This window comes from Ovis canadensis, chromosome 1 (assembly GCF_042477335.2).
Source record: "Ovis canadensis isolate MfBH-ARS-UI-01 breed Bighorn chromosome 1, ARS-UI_OviCan_v2, whole genome shotgun sequence".
NCBI lineage: Eukaryota > Metazoa > Chordata > Mammalia > Artiodactyla > Bovidae > Ovis > Ovis canadensis.
In genome coordinates, this window is record NC_091245.1 from 30,470,583 (window position 1) to 30,496,576 (window position 25,994).

The 25,994-nt window shown below is 46.0% G+C and overlaps 1 protein-coding gene and 1 long non-coding RNA gene across 2 annotated transcripts in view; one reads left to right on the forward strand and one right to left on the reverse strand.

The window, feature by feature from the left end:
• Window positions 1-25,994, forward strand: part of LOC138441527 (uncharacterized) — a 162,401-nt gene that overhangs the window by 64,039 nt on the left and 72,368 nt on the right. The window lies entirely within an intron of this gene.
• Window positions 12,386-17,536, reverse strand: PHF11 (PHD finger protein 11). The gene is given in 8 exon segments (XM_070289460.1): window positions 12,386-12,792; window positions 12,795-12,875; window positions 12,939-12,973; window positions 12,975-13,032; window positions 13,035-13,133; window positions 13,136-13,245; window positions 13,247-13,350; window positions 17,528-17,536. Coding segments are annotated over 8 exon segments (903 nt in total).

The following is a 25,994-nucleotide window of genomic DNA, read 5'->3' on the forward strand; positions in this document are numbered from 1 at the left end:
TTTTGGTGAACAAACAACAATTGTAACTTGTTTCCTTCAGTCCTGTGGGACTCAAGGTTATTTGAGTTTAGAGGTGCACAAAGACTTTATAAACACCCTGGATTTATAGCCACGATTGGCTGTGCTTGCTCTGTTGCCTCAGCACATGCCGGGTGTAATGGTCTGATTCGGGATTGGGCAGAGGAACCTGGGCTGCCTTGCCCTGGACACCTGTATGAGACAAAGTTCAGCTGGAGAGATTGGCAGTTACTCATCCTCCTGGCTCAGCACTCAGTGACTTCACTACCTGGAAACAGGCTCCAAAGCCCTGGCCAAAGCACAGGGTAGGAGAGTGATCGATATTTCAGGCACTACTGAAACTGCCAGGAAAAACATAGAGGGAAAAAAGGGAAGCAGACAGTTTTCTATATGCCTACCTTCGAATTGAGTTTCAGTGTCACAATGCTCTAGTAAAGCCACATGCATCCTGGTTTTATTGAGGGGAAGGAAACTGAGGCCAGAAGAATGAAGACACACAGCTGGATGTGTCAGAGTTCACCTGGCTCAGAGTTCCCCTCTCAGAGGGTAGGTGCTGAAGCATCGACTGATGTGGGCCCACACAGCCTGCCCAGCCAGCCAGTCTGGACTCTGAAGGCCATCAATCTGATTCTTGGGTTCTGGTTGCAAGTCTGTGCGTGCTAAGGCGCTTCAGTCATGTCCAGCTCTTTGCAACCTTATGGACTATAGCCTTCCAGGCTCCTCTGTCCATAGGATTCTCCAGACAGGAATACTAGAGTGGGTTGCCATGCCTTCCTCTAGGGGATCTTCCCGATCTAGGAATCCAACCTGTGTCTCTTATGTTTCCTGCATTGGCAGGAGGGTTCTTAACCATTAGTACCACTTATTATAAATCGGAGCAATTAGGCATCCTGAGAATCTGGCCAAGTGGAAACGTGGGGAGATGAAAGGTCACAGGAGCTGGCTGGGGAGTCTTGCCAGGTTACTTAGCACTAGTGACCCCCCCGCAGGAATGCGGGCTTGGCTTTTTCAGCAAACCCAGAGAGCCTTGCTCTTTCCTCTTCACACCAACAAGAGGCAGTAGAGAGCAGTAACTTCCAGTTTTCTTGCCCTAGAAAAGCGTCCTTTTGTTCTACTTCTTGGTTTTGTGAGGCGAGCATGTTCATTCACTTCTCGGAGCCTTAGTTTCCTCATCTAATTGGGGATGACAAGCCCCACCCGACAAAAATTCCTCCCATGATTTTTTTCAGAAGGCATTGAGGTTGTAGATTTAAATCACTTTGTCAATCAAATATGGACCCAAGTGAGTTTTAATGTCGTCTCAACTTTTTCTTTTATGCAAATTTCCTTTAAATCCTTTCTAGAAGTAGGTGGGTTATAATGAAAAGGCAAATGCAAATAAAAGACATGATTGCTGTAAGATTTTACCTGACAGTTGTTCTGGGAAAATACATTTTAAAAAATCTTGAAATTATCAATAATTTTTGGACACATAGATTATGAGTGATACTCATTCACTTGAGAAACACCTAACAGTATCTTCTATGTGCAATGATACAATCCCTGCCCTCATGGAGCTTACATTCAAGTGGGAGATATTGGCCTTGACCTCCTGAGTTTAAACACATGGGCATGAGTGCACCATTAAACTATTCAATTTTAATCATAATAAATGCTAAAAAGAAGGACCAACTATCCCAAGAACGTAGCGTAGGAAGACCTAGCTCACATTTGGAGGGTTAGGAAGAGTGAAGCTTGAAATGAAATCTGAAAAGTATGTTGGGGTTGGTAGGTGAAGTGGAAAAGGAAACACAATTCCAGGCTTTGGCAATAGCAGTTGCAAAGGCCCTGAGGTGCGAGAGTAAAGGGGAGGGTCAGTGTACCTATACCACCAGGAGCACTTCTGTCTTAACAAAGACTGGAATATGGATTTTTCTATGAGGAAAAATAATCACTGAGATTATTGGGTAGATTGTAGGTATAGAATTTTATTTTTTAGCATTGTTGTAGATCAAAATCAACATGGTCAGTTTTAGGATTATAAAAATGTTTTTAGTATAATTTTCTACACTTATATGATGATAGTATTTGACATAAGAATAATGACATGGAGGAAAAATTTCATTTGGGGGAGCAATTTTTTAAGGACTACCCCCTCAAAGCCGAGTTTTCCTCTTTCATTTTCCATTCTGCCCTTCCTGACCTTGAAATCATCAATGGCTCCACATGGCTTCATGACTTGGTGTGTTTTTCTAGACTTGTTTCTATCACTGTCTCTCTTTCATTGCTCTCTGTTCTCCAGAGTCAGGCTCCTCCCCATTCCTGCAAAACCCTGTCCCTCTCTACTTCCACACCTCAGCTCTGACCAACTCGTTTCCTAGCTTACTTTGTCGTTTTCCTTCCTCCTGAATAAAATCACAGCTGTCCTCCAGGCCCAGGTGAAGCACTACCTCCTCCTTGAATCCAAGGCAGAACAGATGCCAGGCCATGACGTTCTTACACGTACTCCTCGCGGCCAGCCTCTGCTAGGAGCATGCGCTCTGCCTTCCATCAGGTCATTTCTGTCCCAGGCCTGTCTCTCAGAAGACTAAGCTCTTTCAGGATGCAGACTGCCTTCACCTAACCTCTACATCCTCCTTCAAGACAGTCCAGTGTAGAGCACACTGTGGTGCAGGACACGTTAACCAATGCTTCCTCCCAGTTGAATTTAATAGTTGACCAAGAGAATTTCCTCTCAAGCTTGAAGGTTGATAAGGAATTGTTGCCAAGAGGTTTTTCACTTAAAAGTAAGATTTCTCAATTTTATTTTTAATATTGGGTTGGCTGCAACTTTGTGTCTATAATAGGGTTTGTTAACAGAAGTTAAGCTAAATGCTTAGAATAGAATACTATGCCACCATTAAACATGGTGTAGAAGCATGTGCTAAGTTGCTTCAGTTGTGTCCAACTCTGTGTGACCCCATGGACTGTAGCCCATGAGGCTCTTCTGTCCAGGCAAGAATACTGGAGTGGGTTGCCATGCCCTCCTCCAGCGGATCTTCCCGACCCAGGGATCGAACCTGCATCTCTTATATCTCCTGCATTGCCAGGCAGGTTCTTTACCACTAGTGACAACTGGGAAGCCCCATGTAGAAGCACACTTACTGATAAAGATGTTTGTAATATATTGACAATTAAAAAAAAAGGTTCTAAGGCTATATGTGTGTTGTGCCCCTCTTATTGCTGAAATTCAGCTGGGGGAGCAACTCGGGGCAGTGGGCTGTGAGGAGCAGCAACAGGTGATGTGGGTGTGGGCAGTGGCAGGCACTGACAAAGGTGTCAACTGGCTTGGGAGCCTGTGTGGGACACTCTTGAAGATGTCCAGGGATACTGAGGGGGGAGGAACCTCGGAAAGAAGTCCAGGGGCCTGGTGACAGGCAGGTACCAGCTATCAAGTCAGCAAGGTGACTATTCATCTACCTCAGTTGAGCACCCCCACACCTGGTAAGACCTGGAGGATGTTTGGGTTGCATTTACTTGATAAATTATATGTGCACAAAGAAAAGCCTACAAAAATAGACTTCAAGGTATGTTAACAATGGCTGTACCTCAGTAGATGGATAAGGGTCTTTTATTTTCTTCTTTTTGGTGTCTGTATGTTTTCGGATTTTCCAGAAAGAAACATGTGTGGCCTTTATTAAAAAGGAAAAAAAAAAACCCAATAAAAGTTGTTTTGAAAAAAATCAAATTACAAAACACATGTTGCCTGGGGACATGCTTAGGAGCAGAGCCATTTTAAACTAAGCAGTGGCCAAAGTACAAACTGTTACAGCGATGGACACCAGTGATTGGTTCTCTCATTCCCCTTGGTCAGAGAACTTAGCGCGAGTTCAGTCCCCTGCAGCGTACTTGCATGATGCCAGGACCACGTGTGCGCCGACCATCAACCGGACACACTCGCTTTCTGCACAGTCCTACCAGCGTCCACTTCACGGACTCCTTCCAGAAGAAACCACTGTTGCCATTCTCTCTCTAGATTGACGACTCCTGTTTCCTGAACCTTGCTGACCAGAAGAGGGAGCAGTGAGGGTGTGAGGGGCCAGTATAAGCCATGCGGCCAAGGTTCCAGCATTTGATGTGCAGCGCTGAGGCCTGGGTAGCCAAATGCTTGAGAAGTCACTGTTTTCAGCACCACCCTCAGCAAATCAGCACTCATCCTTGGCTCTTGATTTTTAATCCCTTTATTTCCTGTTAGAGTTCAAGGCCTTTTTTGGATGGCAGCTTGTTTGACAAGGGTCCTGATAACCTGCCAAGCTCCTGCAGCCTGGTCCAGCCTGGATCATCTCCCTGGTACCCTCTGACTACTGGGTGATCACATCCCCTCGAAGCTGATGCTACCATGTGTCCGACTCATGGTCCCTGGGTTCTTATTACTGTGCTTGGGCCTCTAGATTGGGCCCTGAGCATCCTGACACCTGCTAGGTTTGTATTTGACTTTGCCACACCAGACGCAAGGTTGAGTGGAGAGGACACTCTCAGTCTTGAGCCAGAAAGGCCTACAGGATCTGTTCCCAGAATCTCTCCATGAGCTTACCTGGTACCCCTTCTCCTCTCAATTCCTGTGCTTGAACAACATTGGCCCCCTTTCTCTTTCTTGAACCCGATAAGCTTCTTTCTACCCCAGGGCTTCTGTATTCACTTGCTGTTCTCTCTCCCTGGGTGTCTTCACCTGGTGATTCTTTTCCGCCATTGGGTCTCAGTTCAAAGACACTATCACAGAGAGGCCTTCCCTGCTCACTGCCAAGGTAGCCCCTCGAGGCTTTCTCTCTTCCAGGGGCTGGCAATTTTGCATAGGACTATATAGTGAATGTTTTAGGCTTTATGGGGCATGTGCCATCACTGTTTCCTGTTCCTCTTTGCTTTCTTTATAGCCCTTAAAAATCTCAAAACCACTCTTAGCTTGCAGTTCGATGTAAACACAGACCATAGGTGAGATTGGGGCCCTGGGCTATATTTTGATAATCCCTGCTACAATTTATCACCATATGGAATTATCTTGCTCATTTATGAAGTTGGTATTGTTGGTCTCTCCCGAAAGAGGGCAGGACATATGTCTGACTTGTATCTCTGGTGTCTGGTACAGGACCTGGCATATCGTAGGGCCTCTATACACTTTTGTTGGGAGAATGAATGAATGAATATTTTTCAGAGGATGATGAACTTGGGCCTGAATCTGTGTCTGCCTTCTTGCTGTTGTTCAGTCGTTAAGTTGTGTCTGACTCTTTGAAACCCCATGAGCTGCAACATGCCAGACTTCCCTGTCCTTCACTATCTCCTGGAATTTGCTCAGATTCACGTCCTTTGAGTCAGTGATGCTATCTAATTATCTCATTCTCTGCCACTCTCTTCTTCTTTTGCTTTGAATCTTTCCCAGGATCAGGAATTTTTCCAATGAATCAGCTGTTTGCATCAGATAACCAAAATACTGGAGTTTCAACTTCAGCATCAGTCCTTCCAATGAATATTCAGGATTTATTTCCTTTAGAATTGACTGGTTTGATCTCCTTGCTGTCCAAGGACTCTCAAGCATCTTCTCCAGCGCCACAATTCAAAAGCATCAATTCTTCAGTGCTCAGCCTTCTTTATGGTCCAACTCTCACATCTGTACATGACTATTTTAAAAACCATAGCTTTGACTACACAGATCTTTGTCTGAATGTTAGTAGCTGTGTAGATTTGGGCAAATAATTTGATGTTCTAATTTTAATCTTGGTAAAAAGACAGTAACGAAAGCTGTCTTGCTGTGTTGTTGGGGTGATGAATTGTGTGTGTGCGTGTGCTCAGTTGTATCTGGGTCTTTGCAACCCCATGGACTGTAACCTGTGAGGCTCCTCTGTCCATGGGATTTTACAGGCAAGAATACTGGAGTGGGTTGCCATTTCCTTCTCTAGGGGATCTTTGTGACTCAGGAATTGAACCCACGTCTTTTGTGTCTCCTGCACTGGCAGGCAGATTTTTTACCATGGTGCTACCTGGGAAGCCCCAGAGGACACCAGCAAAGCACCCAGCCAGGATCAGCTCTCAGTCAGCAGCAGTTCCCTTCTGCTTAGCCCCTTGGGCGGGGTTCTAGCAGAGAGAGCATTTCCCACCCAGTCCCCAGCCTGCCTTGTCCCCACTCCCTTATCCTCCCCTTGGACCTCCCTCACCCAGGTCCCAGTGGCCTTTGTTGCATAGCTCTCCAAGTATGACAAATCTCTTGGAACAGCAGAGTGTTTACAGCAGAAAGAGCTGCACGAAGCTGGGATGAAGGCCACTGGGATGACTGATGGAACCTGGGGGTACAGAGCTATCCCTGTGGGTATGCTGATCCCTTTAGATTTAGAGGATGGCCCCAACCCCTCCGGTTCCCTGGCCAGAACTGGCTCTGATTCTGTCATTCCCTGGATTCTCAGAAGAGAGATGGGAGGAGACCTCATAGCCAGGGCAGAGCTTCTGACCACCTCCCTGTGCAGCTTTTTGCCTTCTCAGCTCCAAGCAACTGGCAGGAGATCCCTGAAGTGTATGTACTGCCCAGCTGCAGCCACATAGAGGTCTTGGAGGAATCCCACAATCCTGGAATGTCAAGCCAGAAGGGAGCTGCAAGAACCTTTGAGAAGCCTTCAAGTGGCCTCATCTATCGTTGCACCATCCAACCTTGTTCGTTGTCCTGTGAGTCTGGCCCCCCTGCAGCTGTGACGGTTCCTCTAGCCCATCTTCTTCTCACTGCCAGAGTCCCCTCTAAGTCTAATCAGGCCACACCCTGCTTTCGAGCCCCACCTCTTGATCGATCCCCACTGCCACTGGACGAAGTCTAAATCCTTAGCCTGTTTTGAGATGCTGTCCACAATCGGGGGCCCATCTACCTTTCCTTCCCACCTGTCACTCATCTCTCCCCACTGTCTGCTCCCCTTCCCTGGGTTCCTCCTGTTATAGCCTTTGTGCCTGGTAACATCAAATGCCACCTCTTCTGGGTTATGGTCCTTGACCTTCCCTCCCCAGGATCTCCCAGCCTCTCACCAGGCATCTAGGGTCACTCTACTATAGCCCTAATTCACAGTATGAATTACTAATAGGCATCAGCTGTTTACATGTGCTGGTCCTCCCACCACCCTCAGTGCTTTAAGGACTAACTTGGCTTCTCACAACCACCCTGCAAGGCGGGTGTTTATCTTACTTCTATAAAGATAAGACACGGAGAAGGCAATGGCACCTGACTCCAGTACTCTTGCCTGGAAAGTCCCATGGACAGAGGAGCCTGGTGGGCTGCAGTCCATGGGGTTGCTAAGTCGGACATGACTGAGCAACTTCACTTTCACTTTTCATTTTCATGCATTGGAGAAGGAAATGGCAACCCACTCCAGTGTTCTTGTTTGGAGAATCCCAGGGATGGGGGAGCCTGGTGGGCTGCCGTCTATGGGGTCACACAGAGTCGAACACGACTGAAGCGACTTAGCAGCAGCAGCAGAGGAATTCTATTTAGGTGACTCACATGTGTCAATTGAGTGAGATCCAGAGGCAGTTCTGCTGCTGATTTTAGTCGCTAAGTCATGCCTGACTCTTTTCGACTCTGTGGACATAGCCTGCTAGGCTCTTCTGTTCATGGGATTTTCCATGCCAGAAGATTGGAGTGGGTAACAATCTCCTTCTCCAAGAGGTGGTTCAGGCGGAGATAACATGCTCTTCATGAGAGTCCCGAGTTCCATGTCAGTGGTCCTCAGGGAAGCTCCTGCCCAAGGACACCTTCTTTCCTTTCACTCAGCTCAGGGTGCCAAGAGCCTTTAGGGGTCCATGGTCAATTCCATCAGAGCACAGGCTGTAGCCTCTGCTGACAGGGAGGCTTGGGGGAGGGTTGCAGGGCTCCTGACAGGTATGCCGTGGTCTCTTAGTGAATATAATTTTCACAGGACAGATGTTTTCTGCTGGTGGAAAAAGAAATAATAAGTATGCTGGGACCCCCCACTTCCATGGCTGGAGTGTCGCCAGCACTAAGTCAACAGCTCTCTTTCGAGTGTGTACACACGTTCTTCCTGCCTGGTCAGTGGCTGAGGGCCACCCTGGGTCTATGCAGAATGTGTGTGTGTGTGTGTGTGTGTGTGTGTGTAGGGGATATATGGCCAAACCTCAACTGGCCTCAAGCGTAATTAAAAAAACGCCTCCTCCTCCAGGAAGCACTCCTATGGTGCCTCATCTAGAAGTGATGAACCCTTTTGGTGCTTATAGCTTCCCACCCAGTTTTCTGGGAGGCCTTGCAAAAAGGGTGGAGCAAGCAGAGTGGAAACACACAGAGCTGAGTTTGGGTTCCCGCGTCCTTGTTTAAGAACCAGTGCTCTTGGGAAATGCAGGTCCTTGTTCTGAGCCCCCATTTCCTCACTCTAGGATAGGAATAACCATGCCCACCTGTTGGGGTTGTCCTGGGGGTTTAATGAACTAACGTGGGCACCTGGCAGAGAGAAGGCCCTCAGTGCAAGGGAATCTCCCACCCCCTTCACAGCTGCCAGCTTTCCCAGGGCACCACCCACATCCTCCGCCCCTCACCTCTGGCTGTGTTGGCTTTTGCACTTCCTCGGGGACAGAAATGAGAACATATAAACCTTGGGGAGAGCCGTGTTCACTTGACGTGTAGTTGGAATGGAGAAAGATTTGGCATCACAGTGAAAAATCCAGTGACAAACTTGACTGTTGTCAAAACATGGTTGCTGTCTTCATTCAAAAAATTTAAATTCAAACAGTTTAAAAATTGTTCAATTTTTAAAATTAATTTTTATTGGATATAGTTGCTTTATGATGTTGTGTTAGTTTCTACTGTATGGCAAAGTAAATCAACTATATGTATACATTATTGTTCATTTATATAGTAAATATGTTTCTAGTTCAAGTGACTTAATTGTGAGCTTTCTGCCTTGGGAATGACGCCTTTTGGGTCCCTCCCGCCCCCTGGCCACAGTGCCCATGACTGATGTATGGGTGGAAGGTGCTGTGTTTACTCTCTTCCCTCAATTTCCCCTGTGTCGGAAGAATAAAGAATTCTTTGGTGCCTGGCTGCCCATACCCACCCGGCTCCCCCAGGAACATGAAAGAGGGCAGGCAGCTGCTTTCATTTCTAATTTGTCTCCAGTGGAATTATCCAGAAGGTGGATTTTAGGGGTTTCCTGGAGACAGAAATGCTACCTGCCCTGTGGCCTGGCCTGAAGGGGAACTTTTCATGAAATATGGCCCAGGTACTTGATGTCGCCTGGACAGAATAATGAAACACTTCTTACAGGCAATTTAGGAGTCTGAGAAACGGGCAGCTGACTTTCAAAGGCAGACGCCAAAGTGTCAGCAGACTTCTCTTAAAGGTCAAGGCTGCGAGGAAAACCTGCCTGAGGCTAAATGAGGGGAGGTTTGGATTTGGGCTGTGAGTGATGGATTTCATTTCAAGCTGTTGGCACTTTGACCACACCTCTCTCCTGAATTATTAGGAAAGGACTGGGCTTCCAATCATAGGCTTGGGTATGAATCCTGATTCTACCACTTGCTGTGTGATCTTGGGAAGTTGACCTCTCTGAGCATCAGTGTTCTCAAAGCTGGAATTGAAATAATACCTTCATCTCTGGTAACTAATAGAAAGATTAAATGTGAAAGTGCCAGGTGCATAACAGGAAGTCAAAGCTTTTTTTTCTTCTTTTACTTTTTTCCCTTAATTGTGTGCTACAAGTTGGGGCTTCCCAGGTGGCGCTAGTGGTAAAGAACCTGTCTATCAATGCTGGAGATATAAGAGACGTGGGTTTGATCCCTGGGACGGGAAGATCCCCTGGAGGGCATGGCAACCCACTCCAGTATTCTTGCCAGGAGAATCCCATGGACAGAGGAGTCTGGCAGGCTACAATCCATAGGGTCACAAGGAGTGGTACACTGAAGTGGTTTCGCACGCATATATGCATATGCTACAAGTCAGGGGACCTGGAGCTTTGCACTGGTCTCATCAAAAACTTTCCATGGCCCTTGGTCAAGGCTTTTGTTTTTTCTAGGCTTCATTTCCTAGATCCAGTAATAATAATTATCCTTTACTAAAGGCTTGGTACTGGTTTAGTTGCTAAGTTGTATCTGACTCCTGCGATCTCATGGATTGTAGTTTGTCAGGATCCTCTGTCCACGGGATTTTCTAGGCAAGAATACTGGAGTGGTTTGCCATTTCCTTCTCTGGGGATTTTCCCCAACCTAGGGATTGAACCTGGGTCTCCTGCATGCAGGCAGATTCTTTACCAGCTGAGCTACCAGAGAAGCTTGCTGCTGCTGCTGCTGCTGCTAAGTTGCTTCAGTCGTGTCTGACTCTGTGTGACCCCAGAGATGGCAGCCCACCAGGCTCCTCCGTCCCTGGGACTCTCCAGGCAAGAACACTGGAGTGGGTTGCCATTTCCTTCTCCAATGCATGAAAGTGAAAAGTGAAAGTGAAGTCGCTCAGTCATGTCCGAATCTTCGCCACCCCATGGACTGCAGCCCACCAGGCTCCTCCGTCCATGCGATTTTCCAGGCAAGAGTACTGGAGTGGGGTGCCATCGCCTTCTCCACCAGGGAAGCCTAGAGGCTTACTATTTGCTTGGAACTGTGGAAAATGCTTCATATGTCCCTTCCTTCCTTCTTCCCAACAAATCAGTGGCTCTCCACACCCATGGGTTCTGTATCTGTGGATACCACCAACATTGCCTTGTGTTAGGTACTAGTAATAAGTACACTAATAAGTAATAAGCAATCTAGAGATGATTTATTGATTACTATAAGTGATCTAGAGGAGGTTCCTAGCTTATGCATAAATATGACTCCACTTTATTAATATAAGGGACTTGAGCATCCTCAGATTTTGGTCCTGGAATCAATTCCCTGGATACTGAGGGAGAATTGTATATATATATTGAGCACCTACTATGTGCTATGCACATACCAGGCATCAGGATATGGCAGTGAACATAATGGACAAAATCTGATGTTCTTACATTTATATCCTTGCAGAGCAGTCAGGAGATAAATAAAATATGTAAGTAATGTTTATATTATGTTAGATGGTGAGTGCTGTGGAGAAAAATAAAAAATGGAAGGGCATAGGTTTTGCACGTGGGATTTTAAATTGAGAAGGGGGGTCAGGTAAGGCCTGATGAAAGGGTGACTTTTCACACAAATATGAAAGAGGTGAGGGAGGAAGCATCTGCTTGGGGTTGGCGGTGGGGGGCTTGGCAGCAGGGAGAAGAGCTAGTGCAAAGGCCCTGATGATGTGGATGTGCCTGCTAGACTCAAGGACCAACCAGGAGCCATGCGTCTACAGGGGGGCGAGCAGAGGGGGTGGGGCTGCCAGTGGAGCACAGGCTTGGTGACTCCGTGGTGCCTGGTTGGCCAATTCAAGAGCTTGTGCTTTTTCTCTGAGATGGGAAGCCAGTGATGTGCGTTTCTTCCTTTTTCTTTTCTTCTTCCCTCCCTCCTTCACTCACTTGATTCCTTTCTTTTTTACTTTAACCAGATTTTTATTCCACAAAATTTTCTTATCTTTACCTTTCTTAAGAAGCTTTTTTGTGCCTCTCCCAGGGAGCTCTGACAATGAAAACTTTTCCAAGACTCACCCCAAACTCCAGCACTCCCTCTTACACCTCTCATCTCTCCATGTTCATCTTCCCATCTGAGGGTTTTGTACTGAAAGGCAATGAGATTGTTGCTTCCATTTTAAAAGACCTCTATTATGTCAGCTAACCTTTCCAACTACGAGAGTGGTTGCGTATGTGCTATAATCCCTGATTAAGTATTTCTTTTTTTGGTAATGTATAATATTAAAATTTATCATATCAAAGAGGCATTATGGGCTGGAACTTGTCTGAAAAGATAAAAACAGTTTATGCATTTAACATTTACTGGACATGCCAGCTGCTGGAAATTCGACAGGGAGGAAAACACAGGAAGGGAGTTTCTGCCCTCAGGCTGCTTATACTGCAGTGGTTTGATGTGCGATACAGTGGCTCACACGGAGAAGAGATGTGAGGGGAAAGGACTCTCGGGTGGAGCAGGTGTGAGGAGATTTCGATGACGACCTCACAGCAGGACAAGCAACCACTTAGCTCACTGGAGTGGGGGAGGGGGAGGCCACCAGAGGATTTTCAGAGCCATGGGAGGCGTGGTCTGATTTACTGAAGTCTACTCAAGAAACATTTCACTAGCAGGGGAGGGGCAGAAGTGAGATGACAGTAAGGAGGGGAGGGCAGTAAGCAGGCGTCAGATGCCCCTCAGCAAGAGCAGGGGAGAGCAGGCAAGGAGCAGGGAGACCCAGGGCCCTGGTGCTGAAGGTGTGTGGCTCTCACAGACCACTCTCCAGATGTCACCCTGTTTGCAGCGATGCTTGATTCCTAGCTTAGGAAATGGTCCTTCTTAAGAAGACAGAGAAGAATCTGAAGTGGAACTTGACGGATGCTGGGAGTACAAGGCTTAAGTCCTGGAGTAGCTCAATCTCTTCCATCAGCTGCCACCACCTCTCTTCAGATTGACGAATTTGATTCTCAGTTGCTGCTTGAAAATTTGCAAGTGTGTCTTCAAACAATCTCCAGTCAAAAAGTGGAGTCCTGATTTCTTTACAGTCTGATTCTGAAGTAGTCTCATCCATGAGTCTTTCCTGAATCAAATGACGTTTGTCTAATATTTCTTCAAGTAAAGCGTCAAGAAGCCCTGCTTCTTTACATTTCTTAAGAAAAGCAGCGTTCACAGTTGCGCCTGCGTGTCTGCCGTCCATGTCCTTCTTCAGGGCCATTCTTTGAGGTGGGATTGCCTGTTGCCAGGATTGCCTGTTGAGAGAGGATTTCTCCTTCCTCTTTTCGTTTTCACTCCTGAAAAGTAGGCTTGTCTTGGTTTGGTCCGCTCACTGTAGTGAGAATGGAAGACGCCAGACAAAGGCTTTACTGATGGTGGATCATTTTGAGGGTCAGCATGTTGTTGGCAAAACACTATACATTCCTTTAAGTCCATCAGCTTGTAGAACTGTGTGGTCATTCTTGGCACAGAAAAATGGTAATTCTTGAAACAGGATTTTAAGTCACATCCCACCGTGGCTCCTGCTTTCTTACAAAGCATGCATTTCAACTTCCTTCCTCTCTTGATTTCTTTACTGATTCTGCATCAAAATTTCTATCATTATTATACGGGTCATGGTCCTCACTTTCCACAAGTGCCAAGGAATACAGCAAACAGTTTTCATGAGCAGCCGTATTCTCTGACTGCTAAGTGCAGGACACGACACTTGAGGTCTGTGGGGCACAGTGCACATATCCCTTTCTGCAATCTTTCTGCAACCTGGAAGACACTGGTTGGGAGCGGGACCGTGTCCTACATGGCCCGCGCTGCGTCCATGCTGCCCCTTGATTAAGTATCAATAGTTCCTTTCCGCATAAGAAAAGGATAAAAAAGGTGAAAACAGAGATACCAGTCCTATTGGATTAGGACCTTATTTAGCCTTAATAGCCACCTCAGTGCCCCTAAAATTGCTATCTCCAAAGACAGTCACATTGGGCATTAGGGCTTAAACATGTATATTTGTGGTGTGTGTGTACGTGTGATAGTCACTCAGTCGTGTCCGACTCTTTGTGACCCCGTAGACTGTAGCTCTCCAGGCTCCTATGTTCATGGAATTCTCCAGGCAAGAGTATTGGAGTGGGTAGCCATTTCCTTCTCCAAGGGACCTTCCCAACCCAGGGATAGAAGTTAGGTCTCCTTCGTTGCAGGCAGATTCTTTACCATCTGAGCTACCAGGGAAACATATATTTGTGGGGGAGGATACAATTCAGCCCATAACTCATAATATCTGTTTTTCATCTATATACTTTCAACATATTTGTGCTTTGAAATTTAAAGTGCATCACTTATAGAGAGAATATTCTTGAATCTTGCTTTTTAATCTAGTCTGTTATTCTGTTTTTTTTTTTAAATTGGGAAATTTTACATTTAGTAAGATTATAAATAGGTTTAGGTTTAAGATTGTCATTTTGCTATTTGTTTTCATTTGTTTGATTTTTGGGGATTGTTTCTCTAATGATCCTTTCCTTTCCTAATTATACATATTTTTGGAATTCCATATTATTTCCTCTGTTTGGCTTCTCATCAATACTTCTTATTGCTTCTTAGTGGTTGCTCTAAAGCTAACAATATGCCTCTTTGGCTTGTCAAAATAAATCTATTTAGACTGGCTCATCACCTTGACTGTCAATGGCACCCCACTCCAGTCCTCTTGCCTGGAAAATCCCACGGACGGATGAGCCTGGTGGGCTGCCGTCTATGGGGTCACACAGAGTTAGATATGACTGAAGCGACTTAGCAGCAGAAGTGTCACCTTGACTCTAGGTTTTGATATGGAGAATCTGTGGAAAGCCCATCTTTCTCAAGCAACTCTAACTTGATGGGGCCAACCGCCAAATCTTTGTCTATTGTGGATATTGTGAGGGCTTGGATTTAGGGCTTTTTATTTTGGTGGGACCAAAGCTGTTCTGTAAAATATGACAGCCACATGTAGCTGTTTAAATTTATATTAAGTGAAATGAAATAAATTACAAACTCATTTCCTTAGTTGTACTAGTCATATTTTGAGTGCTTCATAACTGCCTGCAGCTCATGGTTATCATTTTGGACCAGTCAAGTAACATTAACATCATTGCAGAAGTTCTAATGGCCAGTGTTTATCAAGAGTATGCTTGACTCTAGGGTGTGGTCCTGACTCTTACGTTGTCATCACCTTCATGTCTCAGCTGGAGACCTGGGTGTGAACAAGATTTCTCTCCTATGGCTTAACTGTTCTCTGCTGCTGCTGCTGCTAAGTCACTTCAGTCGTGTCCGACTCTGTGCGACCCCATAGATGGCAGCCCACCAGGCTCCCCCATCCCTGGGATTCTCTAGGCAAGAATACTGAAGTGGGTTGCCATTTCCTTCTCCAGTGCATGAAGGTGGAAAGTCAAAGTGAAGTCGCTCAGTCGTGTCCGACTCTTCGCGACCCCATGGACTGCAGCCCACCAGGCTCCTCCGTCCATGGGATTTTCCAGGCAAGAGTACTGGAGTGGGGTGCCATGCTTTGCTTAACTTTCAGTATCTGTTTTGTTCTCCGCTCTGTTGTGGCTACTCTGTCTCTGAGTATAGCCTAGTCCTGAAGACTCCTGTCTGTGCAGTTCACTTCTCTCTGAGCTTTCCCTCACAGTTCCAGCTGTTGCAGCTATTCTGAGCTCTGATTTCGACCTCCTCAGCTCATTAGAACTATCATGTTGTGTGCACACGCTGGCTCTCTGCTCTGCAGTGGGGGAATCCTCCTCAGACAGAGAGCTGGGGCAATTTTAGGGCTAACCCTGTTAACTCCCCTCCTTGCTGGCATCCTGGCGTTGTGCTGCCTTTTGTCCAGTGCCAGAAAGCTGTTGCCTTCTGTGCTTTGTCCATTTTGTTTGTTTTATTTCACTGATGGCAGGCATATTTATACTAGTACCCTCATTAATTAGCAAGCAACTTAAAACCACAAATTACATGCTCCTGTTTTTAAAACACTCCATTGCTACTGGGTTTTTCTATTGAAAATTTACTCTGCTCAGTAGTTAGCATCACATTGTCTTACTGGTTCCTCTTTCCTTTGCTCCTATTTTTTCCCATTGAGATCTTCTGGGGAAATTCCAAATTCTTTCCTCATATGATATGGAGAATTTAGCTCTCCCCAGATCTTGTCTGCAAAACTATATAGCCAAAATCATAGAAAGGCTTAGCTGAAATAAGATCTTGTTCCCATTTAGTAGGATCTGTCCTCTTTAGATGATAGCTGGAGTTACAGAAAGCAAAACAATTTTTTAATTCTAGCTAACTCACCTCCGTGATTCTCACCCTGAGATCCCCTGATTCTGTCTTCCATCCTCTGGTCAGAAGATCTTTCTAAAACCCAAATCTGACCCTGACACTCTTCTTCAATGGCTTTCCCTAGCCTGTAAGATAAGATCACATATCCTCAACTGACATAGACATCCTTCCATGAACCATTCCTTTCTATATCTCCAGTTCCATCTCTTTTTATTCTACACCACCTCCAACACACACACACACACACACACACACGCACACGCACACGCACACGCACACACACACGTATAGCTTCTGCAAAACTGAAATCTTTGTGTTGGCATCTCAAAACATGCCAACCGGTTTCTTTCCTGTATTCCTTTTCTCACTTTGTCTCCTCTATCTGAAATACCCTTCCGCTATCCCCAACTTTCCTGTCTTTCTCTGTACCCTAACTCATTCTTTAAGGCCGGGTTTAGAAATATTTTCCTTCTGAAAGAATTCCCTGATTCTGACCTTCCACAGCTGGGTCAAGTACCTCCTCAGAAGCCCCGTGGAGCTCCCTCTGTCTCCCTCCCCACACAGACTAGGAGAGGTGGCCTCTGTCTGTCCATTTGGTCTCACTACTGCCTAGTGCAGTTGTCTGCCAGATAGTATGTTTTGCTTTGTATCATTTGTCTACCCAATAGATGTTTATCAAGGTCATAGTATGAGAAGGGTGCTGCTCCAAAATCTCTGCCCTTTGTGAGTTTATATTCTGATGAGAAGGGCAGAAAACAAATAAATTGATAAACACTATCATTCAGGAAGTGATGAGTCTATGGAGGAAAGTAAAACAGAGTAAGGACAAGGCAGGCACGTGGATGCTCGTGTGAATCAAGCGTCTCTCTGATGAGGTGACATTTGAGCAGCAGCCTGAGTGAAGTGATGGAAGGTGCAGATACCTAGGGGACCTCCGATCTCTGGGAAGAATGAAGAACTGGACGTGGGAGCTTCTAGGAGTGCTCAGTGAATAGCAAGCAGACAGACCGGTGGGGCAGAGGCAGAGTGAACGAGGTGGGCAGTGAGACGTGAGGGGCCTAGATCCGTAGGACATTCTAGGTCAGTCTAAGTACTTAAGTTGTTTTCCCCCTGAATTTAAGGAAGCCATTGAGAGGTTGTGAACAGCAGAGTGACATGATCTTACTGGTGTTTTAAGGGCTCATGCTGGCGGCTCTGCTGAGAACAGACTGTAAAGGAGCAAGCGAGGAAACCCGAGGCTGGTTGGGCGACTGCAGGGTCAAGGCGAGTGAACATGTGATTTGGACCAGGGTGTTAGCATTGGAAATGGCTTAACATTGGCTTAGTGTGTATTTGTGGAATAATGATTAAATTTCTTTAGCTCCCCTGTGAGCCTTTTGTAAACTTTTGGAAGGCAAGATCTGTATCTGATTTATCTTTCTATTCGAAGTACTTAGAACAAGGCCTGCCAAATCATAGGAGTACAATATTATTTTTAAATGTTTTTCTTTCTTTTTAAAAATCAGTAAGTTTCTGAGCATGACATAAATGGAGGGAAGGACGATATATGATATCTTATTGTTACTCCATTTTCTAGATGGGGAAACTGAAGTTCAGAGAGGTTAAATCTTAATTAAGTTCTCACAAGCCACAGGTGATGAAGCCAGTCTGTAATCTCAAGTCTGTCTGAGCTCATAGCCCTTACCTTTTCCATTCTATCAGCTAGGCTGGTATAGAGGTGATGGTAAGGCATGGGAGGAAAGACTAGACGTGAGGGCCCCGGCTCTGAGTGGCAAATCCCACTCCTGATGATAGACAATGCCTCCTTCAAAAGCAAAGCTGTAATCTCTGTCCTAGGCAGAAAGACCTGCTTTTGGAAAAGCTTCCTTTTCCAGGCAGAGTCAACATGCACCTGTGTGACTGGTCCTTCTGATTCACACATGGGGGTTGCATTTTATTTTTTTATTTTTTGAAAATAAAAAGAAAATGAAAAAAAAGTGAAATCCCAGTTGCCAAGTCTGTTAACGACACACATAATGGTGTGTTAACACGGGTGATTATCGAGCTGGACAGCACCCAGCTTTCTGCCAAAACAAACCTTTCTGCTCAGCAGACCTGGGAATGATTGAGCCAGAATGGGACAGAGCGAGGAGGGTGGACTGCAATCTTCCATGGTCTGGAAACAATTAAATGCCATGGCTGTTGGCATTGCTGACTTCCCCGTGGGCTCTGGTGGGAAGGGCCAGACCCCAGATCTTCTATGAACCTTCCACAGGACCCCAGGCAAGTGACCACCACCTGTTTCTGGATCTCGGCTTCTCCTCCAGGGGGATATCTAAGTTCCATCGATTCTAACCTTCTGTGTTTCTGGGAGAACTTCAAGGAGCCAGAGGTTCTCAGGCTGTGGGTGCCTCGTGCACTCAAGGAGGCTCCAGTCTGTACAGCAGAGCTGGGTTGGCACCACCAGCTCCAGAGCCTGTGAAACACCTTCAGATTGTTCTACCAGCTATGAAACCTTGGGCATCACCTCAGTCTCTTGTTTTCTCGTCTGTAAAATGGTAAATGAACTTACCTTAGAAGGCTGTTATGAGGAGTAAATAGAATACAAGACGTAAGGTTCTTAGCCCAGTGCCTGGAACACAGGAAGTCATAAATACATGTTAGTTTCTTTCCTTCCCCGATTGCACTCTGCCTTCATCCTTTCTTCTCTCCTCCCCTTCCTACCTCTCCCTTCCTTCATTCTTTTTTTTCTTTTTTCCCCTTCCTCTCCTCCCTCTCCACTTCCTCCCCTTCCCTTCCAGAAGAAAAATCTGTCTCCTATTGTGGTGCTGTGAGCCAGTTTGCTTCATTCAGTTGCAAATTACTAGACTGCAGGGACCACATAGGGGTCATCTTTTTATCCTCTCTCTCTGTGTGCACAGAGTAGGTGCTCAATAAATGTCTGGGGAATCAGTGATTGACTTGAAGGAGTCAGAGGCAAGCCTGCCATCGCTGGTTTCTTGGCTCTCTCATCCCTCTTTCTTCTGATGGAAACATAAAAAGCATATACTCACACTCTTACTGGCTTGCTTACAACTCCCTCCCTTCCCAAGGCTATAAAAAACATTATATTCTAAAATGAAACAAAGGTAATGGAAACCAGAAAGCCGTGTTTTGCGTGCGATCGAAAACACATGTTAAGAACGAGGATTTGAAATGATGAATCTGCACGAAGCCATTGGCAACGATCCCCTGTCTGCCTCTCTGCTCTGGTCGGGAGCAGGAGCGTGCAGATTTGCAGTAGCCCCCACGCTGAGGCAGCCTCGGTTGTCAAGGCAGCAGACCGGGCATGGCCTCGGGCATCTTTTTCCTTTCAAGCTCTCCTGGAGAGTGCTAGGTTATATGGGGGTGAGGATCACGGCATTCTTCTGACCTTTGGAAACAGGGGGAAAGGATCCTTTTGGGTTCTGAAAAAGAGGCCCTAGTTCCCCTTTGCCCTTATGATGAGAAGAGTCACTGTCAGGTGGTGATTCCCTCCTGTTTAAATATAAACTGAGGCATGTTAAAACTTTTGAGTTTATTTAAGCAAAAATCATTTTGAACCAGACAGCATCCAATCTGGCAGATGGAAATGAGCTCCAAGAGTTGTATGAAACGAAAGACTTACAGGCAGAAGGGAGCAGGAACAAGGAAGTTATACCTGGCAGGGGTATATCAGGCAGATTACCTACTTAGGGCTGGTCAGGTAATTTCTGATTGACTGAGGTTCTATTTCTGGGAGAACCAATACTGTAAGTTACGTCTTGGTTTGGTTCACCAAATCAACTCCATTTTTAACACTATGAGATAAGGATTTAATCTGCGTTAAGTCAATAGCTATTTTGCAGGGTCATTCTGGATATTCACTCTTATTTTACAGGTGATGCAACTAAGTCGTATAGGTAGTAAGTGGTGGGCTGAGGTTATAGTATCATTAGTAATATCCATCATCGCCGAGTTCTCATTTACTTACCTATGCGTTCATTCAGTAGATGTTTACTGAGTACCTGCTGTGTGCCAGACCCTGTGAGTTAGTTGGAGATACAGCATTGAACAAGAGAGATCAATGTCCTTGATCTTACACTTGGCTGGCAAAGATGTCGTGACCTGCTTGATGTTCAAGGTCATTGAGTCTGGTGTAAAAGAAATTCCAGTGACTATGAGCCTTTGTGATACGAGGTACTTGGGTCTGAGGTGTCAAGAAAGCTGTCCTGAGGAGTGACCTCAAGATGGTCCTAGAAGACAGGAGGGGCTAAACAACTAAACTGAGGTAGAACCTTCCTGCCGAGGGAAACAGATAAAAGGGCAGAAAAGAGCACGATGTGATCAAGGGAGCAAAGAGGCATGGAAGACCAGGTTTCCACCCTATATTCCATTTCATCCCCTCAACAACCATAAGGGAGATATTTTAGTTATTGCCTTTCTTTAACAGAGCATGAAACTGAGCGAGGTTCAGTGGTTTGCCCAAGGTCACACACCCAGCAATGAATTAGACCCAGTGAGTTGACTCCCCTGCCTATGTTGAGTCTAAAACACATAGCATATTTTACAAGGCCTCGGTCAGATGAAAGGTAAGACCTTTTAGAGACTAAAAGTGAGAACTCTGACCAGGAACTAGCGAGCTCTGAATCCTGAGGCTCTGTGCTGTGGGGCCTGAGGGACTCCACTGGCAGGGACAGATGAGCCCATGCAACTGTTGAAGAGTTTCAGGCCATGGGTCTCCCCTACCTGTAGAGATGGCAGGCTCCAGGGTTGGTAGATGACAGCCTCATATTTCCATTCCTAACACTGCCTTGGGGACTCTCTAGACACCCCAAGGGTCTGGATCTAAAATTATTTAAGGTCCTGTGTTTGCACGTGGTTAAAATTGTAGCTTAAATATTGCCTCTGCCAAGAAGCCTTCCTTGAACACTTCAAGCCTGATGCCCATTCTCTCCTTTGTTTCTCCCACATACACCTTCCTATCCCTGCTCCCTGACCTGGTGGTTCTTCTTTTTCACTGTGAACCACACTGCGTTATGTATATTTGTTCGCTAGGCTGTCAACCCCTCCTGAAGGAGGGCTCCGCAAAGCTAGAGCTCGAGTCTCATTCATCTCTGTGCCCAGTCCAGTCCAGCGCCCCCTGATGTTGGCTGATGATAAGTGAACACCCCATTTTCCATCTCTATTGGAGGGATAGCAGCCTCGGATATTCAGGAGTTAAATGGCTGTCATGAGCCTAGAGGCAGGCCACGCTGGAAATGAGATCAACAGTGGGAAGCATGCAGAAGAGCTCACAGAACATGCTTCTAGGAGAGAGGCCACAGCACCTGCTTTAAAGTGGGCACTGCCCTTGTTGGTGTTTCAAGCTCAGGTGAGACCCTGGGGAGGTGGAGCCCAGGCTGGAGAGGGTGGGGCTGGAGAGGAAGAGCTGCATTTCCTAAATGGTTTCCATCTGCTCTGCCGGTGTCCAAACTCTTGGAGTGAAATGACATTTAACTCCCTCCTGCCTGTTCACCCATACCATAAACTTGTACCGAGCATGAACCATGTGCCAGTCACTCTGCTGTCTTCTGGGAAAATAGAAATGGACTGAGTCTATCTGTGGGAGAAGAGAATGGAAACAGATGTGATGCAAGTGCTTTACATGAGAAGGAAGACGTAAAACCCAGAACCTGGGTGAGTCACTTTGGGAAAACTAGGAGAGATTTGCAGAGAGAAGACATTTCAGCTCGGTCTTAGAGGACCAGAGGAGATTGAAGGTGAAGCAAGGTGTTCCTGGCAGAAGAAATCGCAAAAGCAAAGGCCCAGAGGAATGCCTGGGTATGTCCTGTCTAGAAAATAAAGCAAAGTTGGTTCATTGCATCAAGAACGTAGGGCACTCTTGGGGCGTGGGGTAGAAGGAAAGGAAGACACAGGGACAGGTGATTCAGCACCTGAATTTACCTTATGCAGAGTCACAAGCACATTGTCTGCAATGAAATGGGAGATACTAACCCCTGATGGGAGTAGGCGATTTATGCTTCTTCGCATGATTGGTTCTGCCAGCCAAGCACAAGAGGAGCCCAGTAGTCAGTGGAAGAAGCTGGATTGTTTAGATACGGAAGATGTGGCCAGTGCAGAGCAGGAGCCCACTGGGCTGCCACACTGTGGATAACAGGGTCCACTATAGGACGACCAAGCATGGGCTTCAATTAGAATGAGAACCAAGAGCTTCGGAAGCAGTGCCTCTCCTTGGTGCTGCCCCTGCTTCCTGTAAGCGAGAGCTGGTAAAAAGCTCTCCAAGAAGCCTAGATAAAGGAAGGAGGAGGGCAGTGAGGGCAGGGAGAAGGGAACCCATGAGGATGTTATGCTCTGTACACCTGAGGTCCATTGTCCTGGCTCTGAGTAAAGATGGAGGTCACCATGCGCAGAGTCCACAGCAGCCGTGGCTTTGGGAGAAAACACTGTCAGAAACACCCAGGCTGAAGGAACTTCATTATCACTTGCATCCAGGCACCTGGCCTGGCCCAGAGTGCCACACTGACCTGGCAAGCCTCTCCACTTAGCTGTGTACTGGACCAGAGGGGCTCACATTGGACTCTGAGCTCAGGCTGTATGTTTCTTCATTACCTCACATGTTTCTGGCCCTGCTTTTGGAAGCCTGAGGTTGTTGGTTCCCCCTAGCTGCTCTGTCTCCTTGAAAAGAGTAACTCCCAGGTACTTTGTCATTTCCCTGATAAACAACTAGCCACCATTCAAGATTCAACTTAAGAGAGTAACACATTGACTAAGGATAGGGCTTTGGATCTGTCAGACTTGTGTTCAAACCATGCTTTTTGTCTTACTGGTTATGTGTGTGTGTGTTTTTTTTTTTTTACAGGAATGCCTTATTGTTTTATTAGTATGCTGTCACCCCCAAAACACAGATTAAACCTCTGATCTTTATACACAGGGAGCTCAGTGTGTGTCATACACCCTCCCTGCAGCAGGTCAGCTGTGTATGCGGGGGCATGTCATATGGTTGGCCGATTGAACAAATTTTTGTTTCACTTAGCATGTTTACTGAATGCCCAGTTCTTTACCTTTGAATGTTCCTTTCCTCATCTATAAAACAGAACTAATGACAGTACCTGTCTCACAGGGCTGTTGTGAGAATTAAATCATATAATGTACGTAAGGGGCTGCAATGTGGTGTAGTATAACTGTTCTCCAAAAGCCGTTTAAGCCCTAACTTCCCTGCACTGTGAATGTCAGTGTATTTGGAAATAAGACTTTTGAGATGAAATCATATCAGATTGAAGGTATGTTCTAGATCTGAAGACTGGCATCTTATAGAAGCAAAAGACACACAGAACAGAGCAGATAGCTGTGTGATGAAGGAGGCAATAGTCAGGAGTGAAGCAGTTAGAAGCTAAGAAACACCCAGGTTGCTTGGAGCCACCCGAAGCTAGAAGAGAGGTGTGGAACAGATTCTCCTTAGACCCTTCAGGAGGAGCCAGCTCAGCTGACACCTTGATATCCAGAATCTTGAACTTGCAAGAATACTTCTCTGTTGTTTTAAGTTACCCAGTTAGTGGCAGTCTGTGAAGACAACCCTGGGAAACTAATACACACGACAAGTACTCAATACAGGGTGAGCATTAACATTAGTGGGGCTTCCCTGGTGGCTCAGTGGTAAAGAACTGCCTGCCAATGCAAGAGATGTGGGTTCGATCCCTGGGTCGGGAAGATCCCCTGGAGAAAGAAATGCTTAGCCACTCCAGTAGTCTTGCCTGGGAAATCCCATGGACAGAGAAGCCTGGTGGGCTACAGGGGAGCCTGGTGGGGTTGCAAAGAGTTGGATATGACATGACTTAGTGACTAAACAACAATTTAGCCTTATTATACTCTCTGAAGCCTTTCTTTAAACTCTGGGAAGAATAGACTGCCTCTTGAAGTCCCACTATACCCTGTGTATCTCTGACACCCTTTAAGGGAATTAGCTCCTTATATATTCATCCCTGACATCGAACTTTGAATCCTTGGAGAGTAGGAAATGTGCCTGACGCACCTTGTGTCTGCAGCATCCAGCACAAGGCCTGGCACGAGAGGAGGCACTTAGAAAAGACTGGACAAGAAACCAGGCTTTCTGGCTCCCTGTTGGCCCCTGGGGTCCCTGTCAGCCTCTTGCCTTGATAGAATACTCCATGACCGAACCCCGGGCATCTGGCGCCCCTCCCCCCATTCTCCCACATCTGGCTGAATTAGGTGTGAATGAATGAAAACCATAAGGATCCCATTTGCTCTTTCCCTGCTTCTTTTTAAGCTGCATGGATTTAGAATTAATCAGCCAAGCATGACTGAGAGTTTTGACAAACTCAAAATACTAGAGAAAGAGTTCAAGATGTTTTGATGATCCTCAATGCAAAAATGGTTAAGCTGCTGGCCCAGGCATTTGTTGTATCTGAAGTCAGTGGAGTTTTGGACCACAGCAGCCTGCCCAGTCTCCTAGGTGAAGTGGGAGATACACAGAGGGACACTGATGGTTTGTCTCTTCCTTGACCCCAGGATTCACACTGCCTGGGCAGTAGTCAGTACCAGATGGACCAGAAAGTCAGAATGTTGAGCATCTTCCCAGCGTCAGAGCTTCTGCCCTTGGCTCAGGAATGGAATCCCAAATGTTGCAGTTTGGGACAAATCTGACACCACTCACTACTCCCAGGGTTTAGATTTCAGTTCTGGAAGTTCACGATGACAGGTGTACAGCCAGGCCCAGCTGGAGGAGAGAGTCAAGAGGTTAAATGACTTAAAAATTGATGCACAGCCTTCTCTCTAAGAAAACAAATGAATTTCTTTTTTTCTTATAACAAAAACAGTAACTGCTTTTTTGTCATGTGAAAACATAATTGTAGAACAATTTCTTTGGGAAAGAAACCCGCTTATAATTCCACCTTGCAGAGATACCCACCATTAATACTTTATTACATAGCTTTCTAGATAGTTTCTATGCATGTGTATGAATGTTCAGTGCAGTTCAGTCACTCAGTCATGTCTGACTCTTTGTGACTCTGTGAACCGCAGCATGCCAGGCCTTCCTGTCCATCACCAACTCCCAGAGCCCACCCAAACGCATGTCCATTGAGTCAGTGATGCCATCCAACCATCTCATCCTCTGTCATCCCCTTCTCCTGCCCTCAATCTTTCCCAGCGTCAGGGTCTTTTCCAATGAGTCAGCTCTTCACATCAGGTGGCCAAAGTATTGGAGTTTCAGCTTCAACATCAGTCCTTCCAATGAACACCCAGGATTGATCTCCTTTAGGATGGACTGGTTGGATCTCCTTGCAGTCCAAAGGACTCTCAAGAGTCTTCTCCAACACCACAGTTCAAAAGCATCAATTCTTCGGTGCTCAGCTTTCTTCACAGTCCAACTCTCACATCCATACATGACTACTGGAAAAACCATAACCTTGACTAGATGGACCTTGTTGGTAAAGTAATGTCTCTGCTCTTGAATATGCTGTCTAGGTTGGTCATAACTTTTCTTCCAAGGAGTAAGGGTCTTTTAGTTTCATGGCTGCAATCACCATCTGCAGTGACTTTGGAGCCCAGAAGAATAAAGTCAGCCACTGTTTCCACAGTTTCCCCATCTATTTGCCATGAAGTGATGGGATTGGATGCCATGATCTTCGTTTTCTGAATGTTGAGCTTTAAGCCAACTTTTTCACTCTCCTCTTTCACTTTCATCAAGAGGCTCTTTAGTTCTTCTTCGCTTTCTGTTATAAGGGTGGTGTCATCTGCATATTTGAGGTTATTGAGATTTCTTCTGGCAATCTTGATTCCAGCTTGTGCTTCATCCAGCCCAGCCTTTCTCATGATGTACTCTACATATAAGTTAAATAAGCAGGTGACAATATACAGCCTTGATGTACTCCTTTTCCTATTTGGAACCAGTCTGTTGTTTCATGTCCAGTTCTAACTGTTGCTTCCTGACCTATACAGATTTCTCAGGAGGCAGGTCAGGTGGTCTGATATTCCCATCTCTTGAAGAATTTTCCACAGTTTATTGTGATCCACAGAGTCAAAGGCTTTGGCATAGAGCAGGAATAGATGTTTTTCTTGAACTCTCTTGCTTTTTCAAAAATCCAGCAGGTGTTGGCAATATGATCTCTGGTGACGGTAAGTCAAAGTGTTGCTCAATTGTGTCTGACTTTGCA